This window comes from Oncorhynchus gorbuscha, unplaced genomic scaffold (genome assembly GCF_021184085.1).
Source record: "Oncorhynchus gorbuscha isolate QuinsamMale2020 ecotype Even-year unplaced genomic scaffold, OgorEven_v1.0 Un_scaffold_2031, whole genome shotgun sequence".
Classification (NCBI taxonomy): Eukaryota; Metazoa; Chordata; class Actinopteri; order Salmoniformes; family Salmonidae; genus Oncorhynchus; species Oncorhynchus gorbuscha.
In genome coordinates this window covers 47860-62650 of record NW_025746643.1, presented here as the reverse complement: position 1 = coordinate 62650, position 14791 = coordinate 47860, and the positions used below count along the sequence as shown (strand labels likewise).

Genomic DNA, 14791 nt, shown 5'->3' with positions numbered 1-14791 from the left:
CCCATCCCTCTACACTCTAGTGCTGCCCCCCCCCCTTGGCCCTAGTGCTGCCCCCCCTCCCCATCCCCTCTACACTCTAGTGCTGCCCCCCCGCCCCCATCCCCTCTACACTCTAGTGCTGACCCCCTCCCCATCCCCTCTACACTCTAGTGCTGCCCCCCTCCCCATCCCCTCTACACTCTAGTGCTGCCCCCCACTTGGCCCTAGTGCTGCCCCCCCCACTTGGCCCTAGTGCTGTCCCCCCCCTCCCCATCCCCTCTACACTCTAGTGCTGCCCCCCACTTGGCCCTAGTGCTGCCCCACCCCCACTTGGCCCTAGTGCTGGCTGGTCGCAACCCCCCTCCCCATCCCCTCTACACTCTAGTGCTGCCCCCCCCCCCACTTGGCCCTAGTGCTGCCCCCCTCCCCATCCCCTCTACACTCTAGTGCTGCCCCACCCCCACTTGGCCCTAGTGCTGCCCCCTCCCCATCCCCTCTACACTCTAGTGCTGCCCCCCCCACTTGGCCCTAGTGCTGCCCCCCTCCCCATCCCCTCTACACTCTAGTGCTGCCCCCCACTTGGCCCTAGTGCTGCCCCCCTCCCCATCCCCTCTACACTCTAGTGCTGCCCCCCACTTGGCCCTAGTGCTGCCCCCCTCCCCATCCCCTCTACACTCTAGTGCTGCCCCCCCCCCCACCCACCCCACTACACTCTAGTGCTGCCCCACCCCACTTGGCCCTAGTGCTGGCTGGTCGCAACCTCCCCCCCCTCTCTACACTCTAGTGCTGCCCCCCCCCCACCCCCCACTACACTCTAGTGCTGCCCCCCCCACTTGGCCCTAGTGCTGCCCCCCTCCCCATCCCCTCTACACTCTAGTGCTGCCCCCCCCCCCACTTGGCCCTAGTGCTGCCCCCCTCCCCATCCCCTCTACACTCTAGTGCTGCCCCCCTCCCCATCCCCTCTACACTCTAGTGCTGCCCCCCTCCCCATCCCCTCTACACTCTAGTGCTGCCCCCTCCCCATCCCCTCTACACTCTAGTGCTGCCCCCCACTTGGCCCTAGTGCTGCCCCCCCCCCACTTGGCCCTAGTGCTGCCCCCCTCCCCATCCCCTCTACACTCTAGTGCTGCCCCCCCCCCCCCCCCCCACTTGGCCCTAGTGCTGCCCCCCTCCCCATCCCCTCTACACTCTAGTGCTGCCCCCCTCCCCATCCCCTCTACACTCTAGTGCTGCCCCCCTCCCCATCCCCTCTACACTCTAGTGCTGCCCCCCTCCCCATCCCCTCTACACTCTAGTGCTGCCCCCCACTTGGCCCTAGTGCTGCCCCCCCCCCCCCACTTGGCCCTAGTGCTGTCCCCCCCCTCCCCATCCCCTCTACACTCTAGTGCTGCCCCCCACTTGGCCCTAGTGCTGCCCCACCCCCACTTGGCCCTAGTGCTGGCTGGTCGCAACCCCCCCCTCCCCATCCCCTCTACACTCTAGTGCTGCCCCCCCCCCCCCCCCACTTGGCCCTAGTGCTGCCCCCCTCCCCATCCCCTCTACACTCTAGTGCTGCCCCACCCCCACTTGGCCCTAGTGCTGCCCCCTCCCCATCCCCTCTACACTCTAGTGCTGCCCCCCCACTTGGCCCTAGTGCTGCCCCCCTCCCCATCCCCTCTACACTCTAGTGCTGCCCCCCCCCACCCACCCCACTACACTCTAGTGCTGCCCCACCCCCACTTGGCCCTAGTGCTGGCTGGTCGCAACCTCCCCCCTCTACACTCTAGTGCTGCCCCCCCACCCCCCACTACACTCTAGTGCTGCCCCCCCACTTGGCCCTAGTGCTGCCCCCCTCCCCATCCCCTCTACACTCTAGTGCTGCCCCCCCCCCACTTGGCCCTAGTGCTGCCCCCCTCCCCATCCCCTCTACACTCTAGTGCTGCCCCCCCCTCCCCATCCCCTCTACACTCTAGTGCTGCCCCCCCCCTCCCCATCCCCTCTACACTCTAGTGCTGCCCCCCCCCCCCCACTTGGCCCTGTTCTGTTCTCTACCTGCTCTCTTCTCTACCTGCTCTGTTCTCTACCTGCTCTGTTCTCTACCTGCTCTGTTCTCTACCTGCTCTGTTCTCTACCTGCTCTGTTCTCTACCTGCTCCGTTCTCTACCTGCTCCGTTCTCTACCTGCTCCGTTCTCTACCTGCTCCGTTCTCTACCTGCTCCGTTCTCTACCTGCTCCGTTCTCTACCTGCTCCGTTCTCTTCCTGCTCCGTTCTCTACCTGCTCCGTTCTCTACCTGCTCCGTTCTCTACCTGCTCTCTTCTCTACCTGCTCTCTTCTCTACCTGCTCTCTTCTCTACCTGCTCTCTTCTCTACCTGCTCTCTTCTCTACCTGCTCTCTTCTCTACCTGCTCTCTTCTCTACCTGCTCTCTTCTCTTCCTGCTCTGTTCCCCTCCTGCTCTGTTCTCTTCCTGCTCTGTTCTCTACCTGCTCTGTTCTCTACCTGCTCCGTTCTCTTCCTGCTCCGTTCTCTTCCTGCTCTGCTCTGTTCTCTACCTGCTCTGTTCTCTACCTGCTCTGTTCTCTTCCTGCTCTGTTCTCTTCCTGCTCTGTTCTCTTCCTGCTCTGTTCTCTTCCTGCTCTGTTCTCTTCCTGCTCTGTTCTCTTCCTGCTCTGTTCTCTACCTGCTCTGTTCTCTACCTGCTCTGTTCTCTACCTGCTCTGTTCTCTACCTGCTCTGTTCTCTACCTGCTCTGTTCTCTACCTGCTCTGTTCTCTTCCTGCTCTGTTCTCTACCTGCTCTGTTCTCTACCTGCTCTGTTCTCTACCTGCTCTGTTCTCTACCTGCTCTGTTCTCTTCCTGCTCTGTTCTCTACCTGCTCTGTTCTCTACCTGCTCTGTTCTCTACCTGCTCTGTTCTCTACCTGCTCTGTTCTCTTCCTGCTCTGTTCTCTTCCTGCTCTGTTCTCTTCCTGCTCTGTTCTCTTCCTGCTCTGTTCTCTTCCTGCTCTGTTCTCTACCTGCTCTGTTCTCTACCTGCTCTGTTCTCTACCTGCTCTGTTCTCTACCTGCTCTGTTCTCTACCTGCTCTGTTCTCTTCCTGCTCTGTTCTCTTCCTGCTCTGTTCTCTTCCTGTTCTGTTCTCTTCCTGCTCTGTTCTCTTCCTGCTCTGTTCTCTTCCTGCTCGGTTCTCTACCTGCTCTGTTCTCTACCTGCTCTGTTCTCTTCCTGCTCTGTTCTCTTCCTGCTCTGTTCTCTTCCTGCTCTGTTCTCTTCCTGCTCTGTTCTCCTCCTGCTCTGTTCTCTTCCTGCTCTGTTCTCTTCCTGCTCTGTTCTCTACCTGCTCTATTCTCTTCCTGCTCTGTTCTCTACCTGCTCTGTTCTCTACCTGCTCTGTTCTCTTCCTGCTCTGTTCTCTTCCTGCTCTGTTCTCTTCCTGCTCTGTTCTCTTCCTGCTCTGTTCTCTACCTGCTCTGTTCTCTACCTGCTCTCTTCTCTACCTGCTCTGTTCTCTTCCTGCTCTGTTCTCTTCCTGCTCTGTTTTCTACCTGCTCTGTTCTCTACCTGCTCCGTTCTCTTCCTGCTCTGTTCTCTACCTGCTCTGTTCTGTTCTCTTCCTGCTCTGTTCTCTTCCTGCTCTGTTCTGTTCTCTTCCTGCTCTGTTCTCTACCTGCTCTGTTCTCTACCTGCTCTGTTCTCTACCTGCTCTGTTCTCTAACTGCTCCGTTCTCTTCCTGCTCTGTTCTCTTCCTGCTCTGTTCTCTTCCTGCTCTGTTCTCTACCTGCTCTGTTCTCTTCCTGTTCTGTTCTCTACCTGCTCTGTTCTCTTCCTGCTCTGTTCTCTTCCTGCTCTGTTCTCTTCCTGCTCTGTTCTCTACCTGCGGTTCTCTACCTGCTCTCTTCTCTACCTGCTCTGTTCTCTACCTGCTCTGTTCTCTACCTGCTCTGTTCTCTACCTGCTCTGTTCTCTACCTGCTCCGTTCTCTACCTGCTCCGTTCTCTACCTGCTCCGTTCTCTTCCTGCTCTGTTCTCTTCCTGCTCCGTTCTCTACCTGCTCTGTTCTCTACCTGCTCTGTTCTCTACCTGCTCTGTTCTCTTCCTGCTCTGTTCTCTACCTGCTCTGTTCTCTACCTGCTCTGTTCCCTACCTGCTCTGTTCTCTACCTGCTCTGTTCTCTTCCTGCTCTGTTCTCTTCCTGCTCTGTTCTCTACCTGCTCTGTTCTCTACCTGCGGTTCTCTTCCTGCTCTGTTCTGTTCTCTACCTGCTCTCTTCTCTACCTGCTCTGTTCTCTTCCTGCTCTGTTCTCTTCCTGCTCTGTTCTCTACCTGCTCTGTTCTCTACCTGCTCCGTTCTCTTCCTGCTCTGTTCTCTACCTGCTCTGTTCTGTTCTCTTCCTGCTCTGTTCTGTTCTCTTCCTGCTCTGTTCTGTTCTCTTCCTGCTCTGTTCTCTACCTGCTCTGTTCTCTACCTGCTCTGTTCTCTACCTGCTCTGTTCTCTAACTGCTCTGTTCTCTAACTGCTCCGTTCTCTTCCTGCTCTGTTCTCTTCCTGCTCTGTTCTCTTCCTGCTCTGTTCTCTTCCTGCTCTGTTCTCTACCTGCTCTGTTCTCTACCTGCTCTGTTCTCTTCCTGTTCTGTTCTCTACCTGCTCTGTTCTCTTCCTGCTCTGTTCTCTTCCTGCTCTGTTCTCTTCCTGCTCTGTTCTCTGCCTGCTCTGTTCTCTACCTGCGGTTCTCTTCCTGCTCTGTTCTGTTCTCTACCTGCTCTCTTCTCTACCTGCTCTGTTCTCTTCCTGCTCTGTTCTCTTCCTGCTCTGTTCTCTACCTGCTCCGTTCTCTACCTGCTCCGTTCTCTTCCTGCTCTGTTCTCTTCCTGCTCCGTTCTCTACCTGCTCTGTTCTCTACCTGCTCTGTTCTCTTCCTGCTCTGTTCTCTTCCTGCTCTGTTCTCTACCTGCTCTGTTCTCTACCTGCTCTGTTCTCTACCTGCTCTGTTCTCTACCTGCTCTGTTCTCTACCTGCTCTGTTCTCTACCTGCTCTGTTCTCTACCTGCTCTGTTCTCTTCCTGCTCTGTTCTCTTCCTGCTCTGTTCTCTACCTGCTCTGTTCTCTTCCTGCTCTGTTCTCTTCCTGCTCTGTTCTCTACCTGCTCTGTTCTCTACCTGCGGTTTTCTTCCTGCTCTGTTCTGTTCTCTACCTGCTCTCTTCTCTACCTGCTCTGTTCTCTACCTGCTCCGTTCTCTTCCTGCTCCGTTCTCTTCCTGCTCCGTTCTCTTCCTGCTCCGTTCTCTTCCTGCTCCGTTCTCTTCCTGCTCCGTTCTCTTCCTGCTCCGTTCTCTTCCTGCTCCGTTCTCTTCCTGCTCCGTTCTCTTCCTGCTCCGTTCTCTACCTGCTCTGTTCTCTTCCTGCTCTGTTCTCTTCCTGCTCTGTTCTCTTCCTGCTCTGTTCTCTTCCTGCTCTGTTCTCTTCCTGCTCTGTTCTCTTCCTGCTCTGTTCTCTTCCTGCTCTGTTCTCTTCCTGCTCTGTTCTCTACCTGCTCTGTTCTCTACCTGCTCTGTTCTCTACCTGCTCCGTTCTCTTCCTGCTCTGTTCTCTACCTGCTCTGTTCTCTTCCTGCTGTTCTCTACCTGCTCTACTCTCGCATTAATATTTCCATGGAGAAGCTGGTTGACAAGGTGTGTGTGTGTGTGATGGGGCAATGGAGGCTCCTCAAGGGAAAAAGGGAGGACCATCCTCAGTCAATTTCAGAAAAATGGAAATCGTGAAATATTAAAAAATATCTTTAGATAAAATATACTAAATATATTCACATCACCAAATAATTGAAAAACATGGTATGTGATGGACACCCTACCTCCATCACACTACCATCATCACACTACCATCATCACACTACCTCCATCACACTACCTCCATCACACTACCTCCATCACACTACCCCATCACACTACCCCATCACACTACCTCCATCACACTACCTCCATCACACTACCTCCATCACACTACCTCCATCACACTACCTCCATCACACTACCTCCATCACACTACCTCCATCACACTACCTCCATCACACTACCTCCATCACACTACCTCCATCACACTACCATCATCACACTACCTCCATCACATAACATCACACTACCTTCATCACACTACCATCATCACACTACCTCCATCACACTACCCCATCATCACACTACCTCCATCACACTACCTTCATCACACTACCTTCATCACACTACCATCATCACACTACCTCCATCACACTACCTTCATCACACTACCTTCATCACACTACCTCCATCACACTACCTCCATCACACTACCTCCATCACACTACCTCCATCACACTACCTCCATCACACTACCTCCATCACACTACCTCCATCACACTACCCCATCATCACACTACCTCCATCACACTACCTCCATCACACTACCTTCATCACACTACCATCATCACACTACCATCATCACACTACCATCATCACATACCATCACACTAGCTCCATCACACTACCTCCATCACATACCATCACACTAGCTCAATCACACTAGCTCCATCACACTACCTCCATCACATACCATCACACTAGCTCAATCACACTAGCTCCATCACACTACCTCCATCACATACCATCACACTACCTCCATCACACTACCTCCATCACATACCATCACACTAGCTCCATCACACTACCTCCATCACATACCATCACACTAGCTCAATCACGCTAGCTCCATCACACTACCTCCATCACATACCATCACACTACCTCCATCACACTACCTCCATCACATACCATCACACTAGCTCAATCACACTAGCTCCATCACACTACCTCCATCACACCACCTCCATCACACCACCTCCATCACACCACCTCCATCACACCACCTCCATCACACCACCTCCATCACACCACCTCCATCACACCACCTCCATCACACTAGCTCCATCACATACCATCACACTACCTCCATCACATACCATCACACTACCTCCATCACATACCAACACACACATCACACTACCTCCATCACATACCATCACACTACCACCATCACATACCAACACACTACCACCATCACATACCATCACACTACCTCCATCACACTACCTCCATCACACCACCTCCATCACACTACCTCATCACACTACCTCCATCACACTACCTCCATCACACTACCTCCATCACACTACCTCCATCACACTACCTCCATCACACTACCTCCATCACACTACCTCCATCACACTACCTCCATCACACTACCTCCATCACACTACCTTCATCACACTACCATCATCACACTACCTCCATCACATAACATCACACTACCTTCATCACACTACCATCATCACACTACCTCCACCACACTACCTCCATCACATAACATCACACTACCTCCATCACACTACCTCCATCACACTACCTCCATCACACTACCTTCATCACACTACCTTCATCACACTACCTTCATCACACTACCTCCATCACACTACCTCCATCACACTACCTCCATCACACTACCCCATCATCACACTACCTCCATCACACTACCCCATCATCACACTACCTCCATCACACTACCCCATCATCACACTACCTCCATCACACTACCATCATCACACTACCATCATCACACTACCTCCATCACATACCATCACACTAGCTCCATCACACTACCTCCATCACATACCATCACACTAGCTCCATCACACTAGCTCCATCACACTACCTCCATCACATACCATCACACTACCTCCATCACACTACCTCCATCACACTACCTCCATCACATACCATCACACTAGCTCAATCACACTAGCTCCATCACACTACCTTCATCACACCACCTCCATCACACTAGCTCCATCACATACCATCACACTACCTCCATCACATACCATCACACTACCTCCATCACATACCAACACACACATCACACTACCTCCATCACATACCAACACACTACCACCATCACATACCATCACACTACCTCCATCACATACCATCACACTACCTCCATCACATACCATCACACTACCTCCATCACATACCATCACACTACCTCCATCACATACCAACACACTACCTCCATCACATACCATCACACTACCTCCATCACATACCATCACTCCACCACACTACTGCCATCAAAACCATCATCACACTACCTCCATCACATCACACTACTTCCATCACACCACCTCCATCACACCACCTCTATCACATACCATCACACTACCACCATCACACCACCTCCATCACATACCATCACACTACCTCCATCACACTACTTCCATCACACCACCTCCATCACACCACCTCTATCACATACCATCACACTACCACCATCACACCACCTCTATCACATACCATCACACTACCACCATCACACCACCTCCATCACACCACCTCCATCACACCACCTCTATCACATACCATCACACTACTTCCATCACACCACCTCCATCACACCACCTCTATCACACCACCTCTATCACACCACCTCCATCACACCACCTCCATCACACCACCTCCATCACACCACCTCTATAACATACCACCAGGATCAGAGATCAAGGATCAATTTATCAAGTACTGAAAGCATAAGCTACAGCTAGCTAGCTAGCACTGCAGTGTATAAAGAGAGAGAAAGACAATAGTTGAACAGTTTTGAACAAATGAATACCTTAAAAAATAAATGACAAGTGAGAGAGAGAAAGAAAGAGCTTTCATTCATAGTATTTTTTCCACTTACTTTTCCACTGGGTTCTCCAATTATATTAAAGACTACCCAGAACCCACTGGGTTCTCCTACTACATTAAAGACTACCCAGAACCCACTGGGTTCTCCAATTATATTAAAGACGACCCAGAACCCACTGGGTTCTCCAATTATATTAAAGACGACCCAGAACCCACTGGGTTCTCCTATTACATTAAAGACTACCAGAACCCACTGGGTTCTCCTATTACATTAAAGACCACCCAGAACCCACTGGGTTATCCTATTATATTAAATACTACCCAGAACCCACTGGGTTATCCTATTACATTAAAGACTACCCAGAACCCACTGGGTTCTCCTATTATATTAAAGACTACCCAGAACCCACTGGGTTCTCCTATTACATTAAAGACTACCCAGAACCCACTGGGTTCTCCTATTACATTAAAGACCACCCAGAACCCACTGGGTTATCCTATTATATTAAATACTACCCAGAACCCACTGGGTTCTCCTATTACATTAAAGACTACCAGAACCCACTGGTTTCTCCTACTACATTAAAGACCACCCAGTGGTTTGAAAACGGTTAAAAAGCAACAAATTTGAAGTTTCGTAAAAGCTCTGGTCAAAGTCCAGATCTAATCCCAATTGAGATGTTGTGGCAGGACCTGAAACGAGCAGTTTATGCTTGAAAACCCACAAATATTTCTGAGTTAAAGCAGTTCTGCATTGAAGAGTGGGCCACAATTCCTCCACAGCGATGTGAGAGACTGATCAATAACTACAGGAAGTGTTTGGTTGGAGTCGTTGCAGCTAAAGGTGGACTGATCAACAACTACAGGAAGTGTTTGGTTGGAGTCATTGCAGCTAAAGGTGGACTGATCAATAACTACAGGAAGTGTTTGGTTGGAGTCATTACAGCTAAAGGTGGACCTGTATCTATATCTATATTAGAGTATCTGTATCTATATCTATATCTGTATCTATACCCGTATCTATATCTATATCTGTATCTATACCCGTATCTATATCTGTATCTGTATCTATATCTGTAAGTGTATCTGCATCTATATCTATACCTGTATCTATACCTGTATCTATACCTGTATCTGTATCTATACCTGTATCTATACCTGTATCTATATCTGTATCTGTATCTATATCTGTAAGTGTATCTGCATCTATATCTATACCTGTATCTATACCTGTATCTGTATCTATACCTGTATCTATACCTGTATCTATACCTGTATCTATACCTGTATCTGTATCTATACCTGTATCTATACCTGTATCTATACCTGTATCTATACCTGTATCTATACCTGTATCTATATCTGTATCTGTATCTATACCTGTATCTATACCTGTATCTATACCTGTATCTATATCTGTATCTGTATCTATACCTGTACCTATATCTGTAACTTGAGTTTAGTCCTTTTCACAACCACCAACCATTACATTTACCTGTAGTTGAGTTGAGGCTAAGTGCCTGTGCAGTGAAAGGATACTTCCCTCCTTGCTTGTCTCCTGCATGCTCTCCATCCCAGGAAGGGCAGCTGCCACACGCCGAAACAGCTGGAGAGAGACAGAGAGAGAGAGAGAGAGAGAGAGGGAGAGAGGGGGGGAGAGAGAGAGAGAGAGAGATAAAATAAACAGAGGAGGGAGATTGATACAGAAGAGAGTGAGACAGACAGAAGGGGAGAGAGAGAGAGAGAGAGAGAGAGAGAGAGAGAGAGAGGGGAGAGAGAGAGAGAAAATAAACAGAGAGAGGAGGAGGGAGATAGATACAAAGAGGAAGAGAGTGAGACAGACAGAAGGGGAGAGAGAGAGAGAGGAGAGAGAGAGAGAAAATAAACAGAGAGAGGAGGAGGGAAGATAAATATAAAGAGATAGAGGAAGAGAGAGAGATAAAGAAAGAAAGACAGAAACAGAGGGGAGAGAGAGAAATAAAGAAAGACAGACACAGAGGAGAGAGAGAGAGAGAGAGAGAGAGAGAGAGAGAGAGAGAGAGAGAGAGAGAGAGAGAGAGAGAGAGAGAGAGAGAGAGAGAGAGAGAGAGAGAGAGAGAGAGAGAGAGAGAGAGAGAGAGAGAGAGAGAGAGAGAGAGAGAGAGAGAGGTGAGAGAGAGAGGTGAGAGAGAGAGGTGAGAGAGAAAGGAGGGGGAGGAAGAGAGAGAGTTCGTACACTGTGACTCATGCTATGTCCATAACCAGGGAGAGTCTGTCTGCTACCAGACAGAGAGAATGTCTCATCCATTAATCTCCCTCACCTGTGGACGACCCAATCACCTCACTGAGAAAGGAAGCTCCATCATGCACTGAGCCAGGGATATAGCTCACACATTATAAAGCGCTCACACAGTCAGTCAGTCAGTCAGTCAGTCAGTCAGTCAGTCAGTCAGTCAGTAACACAGTCAGTCAGTCAGTCACACAGTCAGTCAGTCAGTCACACAGTCAGTCAGTCAGTCAGTCAGTCAGTCACACAGTCAGTCAGTCACACAGTCAGTCAATCAGTTACACAGTCAGTCAATCAGTTACACAGTCAGTCAGTCAGTCTGTCAGTCAGTCAGTCAATCAGTTACACAGTCAGTCAGTCAATCAGTTACACAGTCAGTCAGTCAGTCAGTCACACAGTCAGTCAGTCAGTCACACAGTCAGTCAGTCAGTCAGTCAGTTACACAGTCAGTCAGTCAGTCAATCAGTCACACAGTCAGTCAGTCAGTCAGTCAGTTACACAGTCAGTCAGTCACACAGTCAGTCAGTCAGTCAATCAGTCACACAGTCAGTCAGTCAGTCAGTCAGTTACACAGTCAGTCAGTCACACAGTCAGTCAGTCAGTCACACAGTCAGACAGTCACACAGTCAGTCAGTCATTCACACAGTCAGACAGTCAGTCACACAGTCAGACAGTCACACAGTCAGTCAGTCAGTCACACAGTCAGACAGTCAGTCACACAGTCAGACAGTCACACAGTCAGACAGTCAGTCAGTCACACAGTCAGACAGTCACACAGTCAGTCAGTCAGTCACACAGTCAGACAGTCAGTCACACAGTCAGACAGTCACACAGTCAGTCAGTCAGTCAGACAGTCACACAGTCAGACAGTCAGTCAGTCACACAGTCAGTCAGTCACACAGTCAGTCAGTCAGTCAGTCACACAGTCAGTCAGTCAGTCAGTCAGTCAGTCACACTGGTGAGAGCCAGCTTCACATACACTCTCGGTCACACTACTTAATCTGTGGTGCCATTCTAGGGACTACTGCCCTCTCATTACATTCCAAGGCAATTATAATACATCTGTAATCTCTCATAGTACAGGAGGAAGAGGGATGGATCATTAGAGCTACCCAATGACTTCCCAGAGGCTTGTTACTATAGTGTCCCCCACGAGGGAAGACCACCAGACAGGATCGTCATGCCCAATGACTTCCCAGAGGCTGGTCTCTCGGCATGTTAATATAGTGTGGGAAACCAGAGGCTGGTCTCTCAGCATGTTACTATAGTGTGGGAGGCCAGAGGCTGGTCTCTCAGCTTGTTACTATAGTGTGGGAGATCAGAGGCTGGTCTCTCAGCTTGTTACTATAGTGTGGGAGACCAGAGGCTGGTCTCTCAGCTTGTTACTATAGTGTGGGAGACCAGAGGCTGGTCTCTCAGCATGTTACTATAGTGTGGGAGACCAGAGGCTGGTCTCTCAGCATGTTACTATAGTGTGGGAGACCAGAGGCTGGTCTCTCAGCATGTTACTATAGTGTGGGAGACCAGAGGCTGGTCTCTCAGCATGTTACTATAGTGTGGGAGACCAGAGGCTGGTCTCTCAGCAACGTTACTATAGTGTGGGAGACCAGAGGCTGGTCTCTCAGCATGTTACTATAGTGTCCCCCACTAGGGAAGACCACCAGACAGGATCAGGATCCCTTCAGAGATTCTAAAGGTTACAACAAGTCCTGCTGTCCCAAATGGCAATTCCCTTTATAGTGCACTACTTTAGACCAGGCCATATAGAGGAATGGTGCACTACTTTAGACCAGGCCCTATAGGGTAGTAGTGCACTACTTTAGACCAGGCCATATAGAGGAATGGTGCACTACTTTAGACCAGTCACACAGTCAGTCAGTCAGTCACACAGTCAGTCAGTCAATCAGTCACACAGTCAGTCAGTCAGTCAGTCAGCAAGTCAGTCAGTCAGTCAATCAGTCACACAGTCAGTCAGTCAGTCAGTTACACAGTCAGTCAGTCACACAGTCAGACAGTCACACAGTCAGTCAGTCAGTCAATCAGTCACACAGTCAGTCACACAGTCAGTCAGCAAGTCAGTCAGTCAGTCAATCAGTCACACAGTCAGTCAGTCAGTCAGTTACACAGTCAGTCAGTCAGTCAGTCAGACAGTCACACAGTCAGTCAGTCAGTCAGTCACACAGTCAGTCAGTCAGTCACACAGTCAGTCAGTCAGTCACACAGTCAGACAGTCACACAGTCAGACAGTCAGTCACACAGTCAGACAGTCAGTCACACAGTCAGTCAGTCAGTCAGTCAGTCACACAGTCAGACAGTCACACAGTCAGTCAGTCAGTCAGTTACACAGTCAGTCAGTCACACAGTCAGTCAGTCACACAGTCAGACAGTCACACAGTCAGTCAGTCACACAGTCAGTCAGTCAGTCACACAGTCAGACAGTCAGTCACACAGTCAGACAGTCACACAGTCAGTCAGTCAGTCAGTCAGTCAGTCAGACAGTCACACAGTCAGACAGTCACACAGTCAGTCAGTCAGTCACACAGTCAGACAGTCAGTCACACAGTCAGACAGTCACACAGTCAGTCAGTCAGTCAGTCAGTCACACAGTCAGACAGTCAGTCACACAGTCAGACAGTCAATCAGTCACACAGTCAGTCAGTCAGTCAGTCACACAGTCAGTCAGTCACACAGTCAGACAGTCACACTGGTGATAGCCAGCTTGACATACCCTCTCGGTCTGGATGAGTTGGGTGATAGCCAGCTTCACATACACTCTCGGTCACACTACTTAATCTGTGGTGCCATTCTAGGGACTACTGCCCTCTCATTACATTCCAAGGCAATTATAATACATCTGTAATATCTCATAGTACAGGAGGAAGAGGGATGGATAATTAGAGCTACCCAATGACTTCCCAGAGGCTTGTTACTATAGTGTCCCCCACTAGGGAAGACCACCAGACAGGATCGTCATGCCCAATGACTTCCCAGAGGCTGGTCTCTCAGCATGTTACTATAGTGTGGGAGACCAGAGGCTGGTCTCTCAGCATGTTACTATAGTGTGGGAGACCAGAGATCACTTCACTATTCCCTTTTTGTTTCCAAAGCCCTACTACACTAGCTTCCCTACTTCCCGACTTCGCTACTTCCCGACTTCCCGACTTACCGACTTACCGACATATCGACTTACCTAACTTCAGTGTTAAAGCATAAAAACGTTTCCGAAACCTGTTCACTCCTCGGGTCTCCACCAAATGAGGTTTATCCCCCCCTCTTTTTTTGAATAACTTGCAGAACTCGCTGCATCTTCATTCCCTGATGCCGATAAGGCAGTTCAGGAGTCTACTGTTGAATTTGTTAAATGAGAATTGCATCTGTTTTGATTAAACATGTATTGTAGTGTTGAAATGGTCGTTTAAAAAAAATTGTAATCTGTATTATTATAATTTGTGCTATTTCCTGTCCAACGTTGAATTTGTTTAACTTGTTAACCTCAGGGCACCATTGAAAATGAGACCCTGGTCTCAATGGGGTCCCCTGGCAAGATGGTGCCGACAGACATGGCAGCTCTGCTTCTAATTACTAAGACATGACAGCCATGGCAGCTCTGCTTTTAGCTCCTAAGCAACTTTGCAGTATTTTGTTTTTGTGTGTGTTATTTCTTACATTATTAGCCCAGAAATGTTTTGTGTTATTACATACAGACGGAAATAACTTTTGGATATCAGAGCGACGCATTAAGACCAGGAATACGACTTTACTGAATTGTATCCTTCGTTCGTAACCCAACAGGGCAATTGAACTTATCCCAGAGGCTGCTCCAAGACGCCGTCGGTGGAGAAGAGGTATTCGGAGTG

General features: G+C 49.9%; 1 protein-coding gene across 1 annotated transcript in view; it reads right to left on the bottom strand.

The window, feature by feature from the left end:
* Window positions 1-14791, bottom strand: part of LOC124024841 (ras-related protein Rab-6B-like) — a gene marked incomplete at its 5' end in the record, with an annotated part of 68379 nt that overhangs the window by 21188 nt on the left and 32400 nt on the right. Inside the window, one exon of the mRNA XM_046338609.1 lies at window positions 10208-10274. Coding sequence (XP_046194565.1) covers window positions 10208-10274 — 67 coding nt within the window. The remainder of the gene's footprint in view (window positions 1-10207; window positions 10275-14791) is intronic.